General features: G+C 41.6%; 1 protein-coding gene across 2 annotated transcripts in view; it reads right to left on the minus strand.

Moving 5' to 3' along the window:
• The window catches only part of ipo11 (importin 11), a 275,946-nt gene that overhangs the window by 120,008 nt on the left and 142,147 nt on the right, over positions 1–13,791 (minus strand). For both annotated transcript variants that reach the window (XM_029638398.2, XM_029638396.2), the window contains exon 23: positions 4,594–4,754. In XM_029638398.2, the coding sequence (XP_029494258.2) occupies positions 4,594–4,754 (161 nt within the window). The remainder of the gene's footprint in view (positions 1–4,593; positions 4,755–13,791) is intronic.

Consider the following 13,791-nt stretch of genomic DNA (forward strand, 5'->3'; position numbering starts at 1 on the left):
ACAGTGAGCATGCAAGCAGATGACCAGTTAGTTATACCTGCAGGGACAGTGGCAAATTACTAAAACTGAAAGCTAAACTTGACTTGGAAAAGTTCCAGTGTTGGATAGCCATAACCAGCTAGCTAACATAACATCCCTCTCTGTTTAAACTGGGTGTTTGAATAGCCTAACTAGCTAGCTGCATTCGCTAGCTAAGGAAGTGAATATAGCTAGTTCGCTCTCTCTCTTGCTCTCTCTCTGTTCTACTATTGTCTTTCTGAGTCAACTACTCACCATATTTTATTCACAGCAGTGCTAGCTAGCTTTAGCTTATGCTTTGAGTACTATACTCATTCTGATCCTTTGATTGGGTAGACAACATGTCAGTTCAGGCTGCAAGAGCTCTGATAGGTTGGAGGATGTTATATGGTGTGTATATGTGTAATAATAATTTGTGCTTATATTTGTCTTATTTCACACATGTATTAGTATGCATGTGAACATTGGAAAAGTTTTTTTTTTTTTTTGCATTTCCCACTCTGAGACACCCAGACATCACAGCTCTTCAAGGTAAATATACGCTGAGTGTACAAAACATTACGAACACCTTCCTAATATTGAGTTGCACCACCCTTTGCCCTCAGAACAGGCTCAATTTGTCGGGGCATGGACTCTACAAGGTGTCGAAAGCGCTCCATGGGGATGCTGGCGTTCCACAGTGGTGTACCATTCTTGATTCAAACGGGAAACTGTAGAGCACAAAAAACCCAGCAGTGTTGCAGTTCTTGACACAAACCGCACCGACTACCATACCACGTTCAAAGGCACTTAAATATTTTGTCTTGCTCATGGCACACAAACACAATCCATGTCACTATTGTCTCAAGGCTTAAGAATCCGTCTTTAATCAACTACACTAATTGAAATGGATTTAATTAACAAGTGACATCAATAAGGGATCATAGGTTTCATCTGGAATCACATGGTCAGTATGTCATGGAAAGAGCAGTGTTTTGTACACTGTGTAATGGCTTGTTATAGTGCTTGATGAAGAATATATGGGGAATGGAGGAGGAGCGGGGAAGGGAGGGAGAGAAGCTTTCACAGAATAGTACCATATATTTTAAAACGTTTCTAATCTAGAACTATTCCACACACTCAATTAAATGCAACAAACAGAGGTAGGAGAGAGATGTGAGCCTTCTTCTGAATACAAGGATTGTCTGGTTCCACACTAGATCCAAGATGGCAGTGGATTCAAACAGGTGGCTGTAATCTGACACCGAGTCTCATGCATCTTTCTTACTCTCTCCATCTCCCCGACTTTCTCTCTTTTACTCTTGCGGTCTCCCCCACTTCTCTGTTCCCTCTCTTTCACTTCCTCTCCCCATCTCTTTCTATTGCCTTCTCCCTCTCTCTCAGGGGCCAGCGGGACACAGCAGCACAGTGCCTGGCCTCTGCCTCTCTCTCTGTCTCTCACACTGGCATCGCAGATTTGAGCTGCTTTTCCTCAGTCATCCTCTTCAACAGGGAGGCAAGTGGCTGACACTTTCCCCACAGAAAAAACACAGACACGCACAACTCTGTCCTTCAGAGCCCACCACCCTTCTCCTCCTCTCACTCCCTCCTTCCCTCTTACTCTCCTCACAAATCGACAGTGCTGACCAAAGTCTGTACACATCTCCACCTCATTTCACCCTTATTCCTTCTCATACTCTCTCTTCTTCCCTCTAGTCCTCCCCTCTCATCAAATTCCCGTCAGCCTCCCAAACCCACTGAACAAGCCAATGCAGCTATGAACACCACATCAATCACTTTAGAAACCAGATGACCAAGTATATACTGAACAAAAATATAAATGCAACATGTAAAGTGTTGGTCCAATGTTTCATGAGCTAAGAGGCCAGAAATGTTCCATACGCACAAAAAGCTTATTTCGCTCACATTTTGTGCACAAATTTGTTTACATTCCTGTTAGTGAGCATTTCTCATTGCCAAGATAATCCATCCACTTGACAGGTGTGGCATATCAAGAAGCTGATTAAACAGCACGGTCCTTACACAGGTGCACCTTGTGCTGCGGCCAATAAAATGCCACTTTAAAATGTGCAGTTTTGTCACAACACAATGCTACAGATGTCTAAAGTTTTAAGGGAGCGTGCAATTGGCATGACTGCAGGAATCACCGCCAGATAATTAAATGTTCATTTCTCTACCACAAGCCACTTCCAAAGTTGTTTTAGAGAATTTGACAGTATGTCCAACCGGCCTCACAGCCGCAGACCATGTGTAACCACGCCAGCCCAGGACCTTCACATCCAGCTTCTTCACCTGCGAGATCATCTGAGGGGGTGCTGCACATGATTTCTGTCTATAATAAATCCCTTTTGTGGGGGAAAATCTCATTCTGATTGGCTGGGCCTGGCTGACAACTGGGTGGGCCTATGGCTGCGCCCCTGCCTAGTCATGTGAAATCCCCAGATTAGGGCCGAATGAATTTATTTCAATTAACTGATTCCTTAAATGAACTGTAACTCAGTCAAATCTTTGAAATGGTTGCATGTTGCATTTACATTTTTGTTCAGTATACATGGAGACCAGTGGCATCTGGTGGGATTTTAAAGCGGAGGACAGGCTCATGGTAATGACTGGAACAGATTGGAATAAATGGAATCAAACACATGTATCATGGTTTCCATATGTTTGGCACCATTAAATTCTAAAATGGATGGATGGAAGCAAAGATGGAGAGGAAAAGGAGGGAAACAAAAGAAAGGAAGAGCGAGAAAGCGGAGATAAGTATGGAGGGAGTTAGCTATCAGGGTGAAACACTAAAGCAATGCAGTATTAAAAGAGCACACAGCCTTGTTATTCCCTCTTTGATTTAATCAAATAAAATGTTAACAGCAGAAGGCTGACTCCTGGTACAGGGAGGTTTTTTCCCCTCACTGCCCTGTTACACTGATGGACATACTGTACGCACAGGCTGGGGGGGAAGAAAAGATGTAGATAGAGCTCATTTGTTTGTTTCTTTGTAAAATATGTAGTCTTATTTAGTCTTTGGCCCACCGAGATATCAAGAGGAAACCAAACATAGTCCTCATCCACAGCTAGATTAAACCAGCATTGGTATCTCATTACTGTACAATGTTCATTTGAGCTATTAGTTTTATGTACAGGCTGTGCCCAGAGTGAAACAACCTTTGCATCCTACTGGGCAGGACAATTAGAGTGACCTTATACTGGGCAGTTGCTTTGTTCAAGTAACACTGTGCTTGTTGTTTTTAGTGTGAATTTGAGCACAGCGTTAACTCTCACTGCTGATATAGCCCCAAAACCTTGCACAGTTACTGGTGCAGTACACTACTCTTGGCTCATACTGCCCACTAAATCAATGCAAATGTTATTTTTCACATGCTTCGTTAACAACAGGTGTAGACTAACAGTAAAATGCTTACATACGGGCCCTTCCCTACAATGCAGAGAGAAAAATATAAAAAAGTACAACGTGAGGAATAAATACACAATGAGTAACAATAACGTGGCTATATACACGGGCTACCAGTACCGAGTCTATGTGCAGGGGTACGAGGTAATTGAAGTTGATATGTACATATAGGCAGGGATAAAGTGACTAGGCAACAAGATAATAGACAGCAGCAGCAGAGTCTGTGAAGAATCAAAAGAGTCGATGCAGATTGTCCCAGTAGCTATGGGTTGACTATTTACTATCTTATGGCTTGGGGGAAGAAGCTGTGCAGGGTCCTGTTGGTTCCAGACTTGGTGCTCCGGTACTGCTTGCCATGCGGTAGCAGAGAGAACAGTCTATAAATTGGGTGACTGGTGTCTCTGACAATTTTTAGGGCCTTTCTCTGACACCGCCTGATATAGAGGACTTGGATGGCAGGGAGCTTGGCCCCAGTGATGTACTGGGCCATACGCACTACCCTCTGTAGCCACTTGCGGTCAGATGCCGAGCAGTTGCCATACCAAGCAGTGATGCAGCCAGTCAAAAATAGTCTCAATTGTGCAGCTGTAGAACTTTTTGGAGGATCTGAGTGCCCATGCCAAATCTTTTCAGCCTCCTAAGGGGGGAAGAGGCGCTGTCGTGCCTTGTTCAAGACTGTGTTGTTGTGTGAACCACGTTAATTCCTTAGTGATGTGGACAGTGAGGAACTTGAAGCTCTCGACCCGCTCCCCTCGAGCCCCAGACTGTATAGTATTGGGGAAGAGAGGGATGCAGGGATCACAGAATGGATACAAGAACCACAAATCCCTGTCTTCCTCTAGAGCAGGGTTTCCCAAACTCGGTCCTGCCCCCCCGGGTGCACGTCTTGGTTTTTGCCCTAGCACTACACACCTGATTCAGTTAACCACCTCATCAAGCTTTGATTATTCGAATCAGCTGTGTAGTGCTACGGCAAAAACCAAAACGTGCACTGGGGGGTTAGAAGGTGAGTTTTCCCAGAAATACAATTCTCAGAGAAGCCATGATTAAATTCCTAAAGCCGGCGCATCGATAATGGAGAGTAAAACCGAGTGAAAACAAATGTACAAAAGGGTGCAAGCGTGGGCACACAAGCACAGACACAAGCACAGACACACACACACAACCTTCAGAACTTGGACTTGTCCTTCGTTGGTGATATCTTTGAGTAGATTACAGAAGGATCTGCACAGGCCCTCAGCATAGTTCTGTAGGAAGTCAGTAGCTGACAGGTAGATGTAGGCGTTGACTATCTGGAAGCATGTCCTCAGGTTCTCTGAGCTCATCTCTGAAACAGATAAACACACATCACATTAGAGGGAGGGAGAGAGATGAGCCAGACAAACTCCTAATCTCTGTGTTCTTTATAGTGTGCAAGGTCCTATCTCACCAGGCAGTGAGAGGCTGGCCTGGCACTAAGGGATGGATGCTCTTGAGGATGCCACCCCTCAGCAGACCCAGGGAATATCAACATACACTGCCAAGATCCATGACTCGTTCCAGTGCTAGGAACCAAGTGATATCGTAAGTCTCAATGATTTGACTCACTAGCACATTTTGAACAGCTAAGGGCTTGAACAAACTACGCCGTCATGCAGTCCACGATCCAACATTAGTCAAGAACACTGGGAGAAACCCAAACCTTCCTGGTTAAATAAAGGTTAAATAAATAACAATAAAATAACTGTTGCTAAGTCGAGCAAAACGCCACACTCCTGCAAGCCTGCCTAACTACAGCACCATGCTGGTTAATATGATAAATACATTCTCCAACATAACATCTAAATGATTCAAACACACCCTCTACTTACACTGGCAGCATAACAAACATTATTATTAGCATTGAATCACTTCTAGAGAGATATATAGTCGTTAGGCCTGGTGTTTTCCACATCTACCTGATTAGTGATGGAGTTTTTCAGTTCAGTGATTGAAGCAAACACAAACCATCAAGAGGTAGAGACTCCAGCTGTGTGTTTATGTTTCTGGATTATTAGCGCTGATCAATTATGTGTAACAAACTTGTCTAATCACCAACCATCTTATTTTCATGTCAATTATTATTGACATTTTCTTTACTCTGTTCAGCCCTAAGTCTTAATCCGCGCAGAAAGGTATAGTAGAACGGGGCTGAGTCCCCAATGGCACCCTATTCCCTATGTATAGTGCACTACCGTTGACCAGAGCCCATAGGACTCTGATCAAAAGTATGGCATTTATAGGGAATAGGGTGCCTATTGGGACGGAACCCTAGGAGCCTTAATCCTATCAAGAGAACCTGCATCTCGCCACAGAAAAGGAGCAAACGACTGGACATTGATGAGACAAAGTAAAAGCTATACAACAAAGCAATCAATAAATCTAATTGAAATTGATACGGAAATCTGCATATTTTTAACAATTCAAGCCACTAGGGAACTAAAATGTAAATGAGAAATTCATGAGTAAAGGGTTAATGATGAACCTTTACTAATCATTATGGAACCTAGCTACTCCCAGACAGTATTCAAGCCACTAGGAATTAACATATAAATGAGAAATACATGATGATGGGATTAATGACGAACCTTTACTAATCATTAGGGAGCCCAGCTACTGTAACCCTGTTGTTTATCATGTGACTCACTGTGGGCTTGTAAGAGCTGCTTTTGACAGGGTTTCTTTCCATATATGTGCAATAACTAAACTGACCACAGCCACAGAGCCATACTGGTGTGTGTGTATGTGTCAGCAAACTCTTCCTAGATTGCCGCGAGGAGCTCAATTTAACAGTGATGTGGAGTGTCATGGTGGCTGATCCAACCCCCAACACACACACACATAGAGGAAGCTTGTCTCTGACGGTAATGTGAAGTGACAGGGTTACCGCTCCCAACGCCTGGAATAGCAGTCTGCTTGCATCCCCAGAAACACACACCTCTTACCCTTTCAAATCCCCTCCTCCCTTCCCAGAATTTGTCCTCTCATGCTGTCGGTCTATTTCCCTCTCTGGGCTCTTCTGTAAGCCCCCTAAAACAAGCTCTCACTATCCAGTAGACAGCACTTTGCTCCCACTCAAGGATATTTAGTTTACATCTGTGTGTCCTATCTGCTAATCAAGAAATAGGAACGTTCTAGACCGACATGCTCTTCTCAAGGGTCTGACTATATCAGATACGAATCATACATCATTCTATGAGACTCACCTACCAGATACTAAGGTTGTGTCCTTTATAGTGCACTAATTTGGAATTTTTCCCAGGACCTATAGGGACCTAGTGTAGGCCACTTCGGCAAATTGATTGGTACCATTTCAAGCCTCTGTCACAGACTCACTTTGGGTTGAAGTTATGGGTGGAATCAAATTCTGTTCGCAACAATCAATAATTTAAAATAAATATCTATCCAGATTTTGACGCCCCACCCACTTGATCCAGTTCCTGATCAAACGTGATTCTTTTCCTCCTTCCGGCCAATTGGCAAACAAGTAAAACTTTGTTAAATATTAATTATATTTGTCAAAACTATTAAATTATGGGAACAGAATTTGAAAGATATGTTAATTTTATGTTGAGGAAAAATATTACAAAAAAAATGTAAATGTTTTTTTCCACGTTGTATAATACTCAGAAGCCATCGTCAGTTAGCATTCTCACAGAGAATGAATGGTGGTGTTAGCTAGTTAGCGTATTAGAACAAATGTAAGCCGTGCCGATATGTTGAATGTAGATAACATTAGGATATTTGGAATCTGTTGTGCCACAAAGCTAACAACACAAGGCATTCTCTATTACCAATTTCAGACAGAAGATGAGGTATGTTAACTATAAAAATATCAAATCCCATTTTATTAGTCACATACACATGGTTAGTAGATGTTATTGCGAGTGTAGCGTAATGCTTGTGCTTCTAGTTCCGACAGAAGCACAAGCATAAGGAAATGTTTGTATGAACCCCTTTCTTGCAGGTATACCACTTTTATAAATATCAGTAGGCATGGTAAAATAGTGGGAATTTGGTCAGTGTATGAAAGGGATATATGAGTGAACATATATTTCAAATTCTGTGCATGTTATTTAATAGTTATGACACATTTTATTCGTATTTAACAACATTTTGTTCGTTTGGGAATGGACCGGAAGGAGGAAAATAATCGCAAAAAAATTGGATGCTCCCTTGTTGGCACGTGTCATAAGGTGAATTAACAAAGAAATAAACCTCCCCTACACTTTGTAGGTTATTGTTGTTGGATGACATTAGCCTAGTTGTCTGAATCTCTCTTACAGAGATGTAGTATAGGCCAGTTTAGTTTGCTTGTGGACTACCTCTATTCTCAAAGCAGTGAGCGATAGATATCAAGGGCACTTCTAACCTGGATAAAAAAAGGAAATTAATATGCGAATGTACAAATCCTACATTTCCTGTAAGAAAGAGTGGTAAGATGGCAAAGATGTATTGCCATTGAATCCAATGCTCATTCCCATTCAAGCTACAAGTAATAATGCATTCGTAGTGTAAGTGGCAAATCATTTTGGCCGAGGGCCACATCAGGTTTTCAAAATTCAGTGGAGGGCCGCCAGATTTCTTTCCAGACATACTTGTTTTTCAAAAGGTCAGTTATTTGTAAATAAAATAATACATTTCCCCAATCTTTTGTTTTGAACTCAAACCTCCCCAGGACTGGATTGAATGGGCTCGCGGGCTATGCACAGGTTGTTAATTTGGGCAATGTATTTCATAGCATCTGCTCTCTGCACATGTTGTTAATGATGATAATGTATGCAGGGCAGCTTTTTAGTCAGCATCTCAACCCTGATAGCTTCATGAATATTTAAAGTGTCTTCGGAAAGTATTCACAACCCTTGAAACGTTAACATTTTGTTGTGTTAAAACCGGAATTGGAAATTGATTCAATTGAGATTTTGTGTCACTGGCCTACACACAATACCCCATAATGTCAAAGTGTAATTAAGTTCAGGAGTATACATTTGCTTAAAAAGTCACAATAAGTTGCATGGACAAAAACAGTGTTTGACATTGAATGAGTACCTCCTCTCTGTAGCATAAACATACAATTATATGTAAGGTCCCTCAGTTGAGCAGTGAATTTCAAACAGAGATTCAGTCCCAAAGACCAGGGAGGTTTTCCAATGCCTCGCAAAGGGCATCCATTGGCAGATGGGTAAAAATATACATGTATATCCCTTGGAGCATGGTGAAGTTATTAATTACACTTTGGAAGGTGCATCAACACAACCAGTCGATACAAAGATACAGGCGTCCATCCTAACTCAGTTGCCGGAGAGGAAGAAAACTGATCAGGAATTTCACCATGAGGCCAATGGTGACTTTAAAACAGTTAGAGTTTAATGGCTGTGATAGCTTTCTCCTGAGAATGGATCAACAACTTTGTAATTACTCCACAATAATAACCCAAATGACAGAGTGAAAAGAAGGAAGCCTGTACAGAATAAAAACAATCCAAAACATGCATCCTGTTTGCAATAAGGCACTGAAGTAAAACTGCAAAAATCGTGGCAAAGAAATTAACTTTGTTCTGGATACAAAGCATTATGTTTGGAGCAAATCTAACATCACTGAGTATCACACCTCCTATTTTTAAGCATGTTATGGCTATGCTTGTCATCGGCAAGGACTACAGAGGTTGTTTTTTTTAGGATAAAAAGGAAACGGAACAGAGCTGAGCACAAGCAGAGGAAAACCTGGTTCCAACAGATACTAGGAGAAAAAAAATCTACTTTCAGCAGGACAATAACCTAAAATGCCATGCCAAATATACACTGGAGTTGCGTACCAAGACGACATATGTTTCTGAGTGGCCTAGTTAGTGTTGACTTAAATCTACTTGAAAATCTATGGCAAGACTTGAAAATGGCTGTCTAGCAATGATCAACAACCAACTTGACAGAGCTTGAAGAATCTTTTTAATAATAATGTGCAAATATTGTACCCTCGAGGTGTGCAATGCTCTTAGAGACTTACCCACAATGACTAAGCTCTAATCGCTGCCAATGGTGATTCTATCATGTATTGAGTCAGGGGTGTGAATACTTGTGTAAATGAAATTAAAAAATATATATTTAATCAATTTAGTTACAAAATTTTTAATAAGTTGAGGGGTATGAATACGTTCTGAAGGCACTGTATGACCTATGAGCTTGGCGAGTGAATGTGTCCGACCAGATAATTAGCTAATTGATTATGTACACTGGCCACTTCATACACATCACGTACATACACATAATCACCACTAGCAATAAGGTTAGGCACCTTCCCTAAGTACACAGTCATGGAGTTGCTACTAATTCCATGCAAATCCATTCCAATTATGCATGATCTAACACTCACTTAACCACATTGGCCTCCAGAGACACGGCTCTACAGTACTCACTATGCCCATTAAACATGAATAGATCTAGACATTCCTTCCTATCATCAACATATTACATATAGAGCTATATAAATAAACTCTGAAATCCAAGTCAAATGTAAGTTACTCTTAAGCGCTTTTCAGACAGCCAGCGGAATAGAGTTCTCCGCCTAGTACGCCATTTGTCTCTCTAGTCAAAGCGGCAAGTGTGTTCACGAGGGCGACAGGCGCAGGTGACCACGGCAACAAAATAAAGAAACATTATCGATGTCTGAAAGAATTAGCGCTTTAACGTGCAACAAAATTTATTAATCCAAAAATGGATTAGAAAACAATAACTTTATTGTAAATGTGACTCTAAACTGATTAGCTGGATTTTACTGCTGTACTGTTTTTGTACTGCTGTTCCGTGCTGAGTGTCACCACGCAGGGTATGTTTTGTGATTCTTTCCTCTGGTAAAAAAAAAGCAAACTAATCTCCCAATGCCCCAGTGAAGTGATGGGGACAGTACCCTGTGTAGGGTGCAGTTTATCGGGTAGGATACTAAATGGATGTCCCGACTCTTTGTGGTCACTAAAGATACCATGGCACTTATCGTAAGAGTAGGGTTGTTAACGCCGGTGTCCTGGCTAAATTCCCCAATCTGTCTCTCCCCCAATTTATTTTTAATTTTACCTTTTTTTAACTAGGCAAGTCAGTTAAGAACAAATTCTTATTTTCAATGACTGCTTAGGAACAGCAGGTTAACTGCCTATTCAGGGGCAGAACGACAGATTTGTACCTTGTCAGCTCGGGGGTTTGAACTTGCAACCTTCCGGTTACTAGTCCAACACTCTAACCACTATGCTACCCTGCCGCCCCAATCATCTCCAGCTTTCAATTGGCTCATTCATCCCTCCCTGTAACTATTCCCCAGGTCATTGCTGTAAATGATCCTCAGTTAACTTACCTGGTAAAATAAGGGTTAAATAAATACATTAAATATAGCCATAGAAGCAGTGACATATCCCTCAATGCAGTCATATTCGGTGGCTTATTGGGGGTGTGGCTTTCAGTTACTTATTTTTGGCAATCCATCACGTGACAGTTAATGTCATTACAGGTCACTATATATTTAATAAAATCTAACTAAACCAGTGCACTGCTTGCTATCAATTATATCTAATGGTGTTTGCATTTTTAGGTAAAAAGACAAGTAAAGAGCATTTGTAGATCTGAGTGGGTGGGCAAGGCTATTTTTCAAGCAGTGCTGTTGTTACAGGGGCATAGGCACGCGTGGGCCCAGACCCACCCATTGGGATAAAAATGTCAGCGATCTACACAAAACACTAATGTCAAAGTGGAATAAAAATTATAAAATAAAAAACACTAATATACCTTGATTTGATTAAGTATTCACCCGAGTCAATTAAGGGATAATGCCCGAGAAGCCGGTGTTTGGAGGATATATTGGCATGGGTGTTAGGCCCGAGACGAATTTGGCAAACCGAGCCAATATATCCTCCAAACAACGGCTTCGAAGCCATTATCACTTTTATACAATGGGTTACCAACATATTAAACTAATGATTGACATTTTCGTTAAAAACTTTAATTTGTGACTACAGAGTGGCGCAGCGGTCTTGAGGCATTACTACAGACCCAGGTTCGATGCCAGGTGGTGTCAAAGCCGGCCGCGACCGGGAGACCCAAGAGGCGGCACACAATTGGCCCAGCGTCGGGAGGGTTTGGCCGGCCAGGATGTCCTTGTCCCATCGCACTCTAGCGACTCCTTGTGGCGGTGCGGGCACATGCGCGTTGAAATATTACTGTGGCTGGCTTCAGTGTAAAGCGAGCAGTGTGTCAAGTAGCAGTGCGGCTTGGCAGGGTCGTGTTTCAGAGGACACATGGCTCTCGACCTTCACCTTTCCAGAGTCCGTACGGGAGTTGCAGTGATGGGACAAGACTAACTACCAGCTGGATATCACGAAATTGGGGAGAAAAAGGGGTAAAGATACTAATAAAATGACATTCTTTTGATGAATTTATTCACACTATTTCATCCATCCACAAGATAGTCCTGACTGAAATCGAGGGTCGCTACACAAGCCGGCTGGTCATTAGTGCCATCGCTTCGGTTGCCAGAGACGCAACCCAGTCGTTCAGTCTTTTTGTTCTGTATCTATGGACACGACCCAGTCATTCGTTCTAAAATTTCCATTGCCATACCGGCTGGCAACATTCTTATCCCTTGGTTGCTAGCTAACTTAAAGTCATGTCAAAAAGTGCAGAATATGCCAGAATAACTGCAAAGTGTTGCATTTGCAGTTTTCTAGTGACATTTATTTGGATACATCCATAACAATGAGCTATTGAGGTGCGATTTCACCTGGCATAGAAAGTATGCTCACTCGGCAGGACAAAATGTTCAGAGGAGCTAGCCAACAACACAGCTAACAAAATCAATTCAAACTGAAGCTGGAAAGACTGCAAACTAGCTGCACTTCATTTCATTTCAACTTTTTTCAATTGACATTTCTTTGTATGCATAAAAATGATGCCAGGTGATTCATGATTTCGACATGCTGAGAAGCGCTGCCTTTTGGTCAGTCTCGTCCTGACATGTTAATTGCTATGGGAGAGCTGGAGGTCGAATTTGAATATTGGAACAATGTTGCAAATACCGGAGAGAGACAGCAAATTTTATACAAATCTCCTCTGCTGAAAACTAAATACTAGACTAAAACAAATGTGAGATAATGTCAAGATGCTTTCTATAGTGGAAATCAAGTTTATAAATTCCCTGGCTGGGCTGAGACAGTGGATTTCAGATGGAACAGAGAAATAGGCATTTTTAACGTGAAATAGACACCAGCTGGAATATGGTATTAACCAATCAGCATTCAGGATTAGCCCCACCCGTTGTATAATTCATGTTAGAAACACAATTGGCAGTGATTACAGCTTTGCACACCTGGATTGTGGAATATGTTATTCCCCTGCCGAAAGGTAAATTCCTCTCCCAGTTGCTGGTGTAATGCTTGAAAATAAGGAGGCAGTTACTCAGTGATGTGTTGCGTTTGCATTAAGGCCAGGAAGCGTATTCCTTGTTTTTCAAAGTACAACTTTAGTGCCTTGTTGCATACAGGATGGATGTTTTGATTTTTAAAAATGGGTTATATTTGTACTTTTCTTTTCACTCTGTCATTTAGTTTATTGTGGAGTCACTCACTACTATGTTGTTGACCATCCTCAGTTTTCTCCCATCACAGACACGGAACTCCGTAGCGATGTTAAAATCACCTCATGGTGACATCCCTGAGCAGTTTCCCTCCAGTCATGCAGCTTAGTTCAGAAGGATGACTGTTTTGATGCATCTGGGTGGTTTAATACATCAACCACAGCATACAGTGTATTTGGAAAGTATTCAAACCCCTTCCCTTCTTCCACATTTTGTTACTTTACAGCCTTATTCTAAACAAATAAAACAAATCTCAATCTACACGCAATATCCCATAATGGAAAAGCGTAACATTTGTTGTACATTTATTACAAATAAAACCAGAAATAAATTATTTACGTATTTAAGTATTCAGACCCTTTGCTATGAGACTCAAAATTGAGCTCAGGTGCATCCTATGTCCATTGATCATCCATGAGATGTTTCTACAACTTGATTGGAGTCCACCTGGGATAAATTCAATTGATTGAACATGATCTGGAAAGGCACACGCCTGTCTATATAAAAGTCCCACAGTTGACAGTGCATGTCAGATCAGAAACCAAGCCAGGCGAGGTCGAAGAAATTGTCCGTAGAGCTCTGAGACAGAATTGTGTCAAGGCACAGACTTAAGGAAGGGTACCAAAACATTTATGCAACATTGAAGGTCCCTAAGAACAGAGTGACTTCCATCATTCTTAAATGGAAGAAGTTTGGAAACACCAAGATTCTTCTTGGAGCTGGCCTCCTGGCCA

The sequence above is a fragment of the Oncorhynchus nerka genome, linkage group LG27 (genome assembly GCF_034236695.1).
Source record: "Oncorhynchus nerka isolate Pitt River linkage group LG27, Oner_Uvic_2.0, whole genome shotgun sequence".
In the NCBI taxonomy this organism is placed as follows: Eukaryota; Metazoa; Chordata; class Actinopteri; order Salmoniformes; family Salmonidae; genus Oncorhynchus; species Oncorhynchus nerka.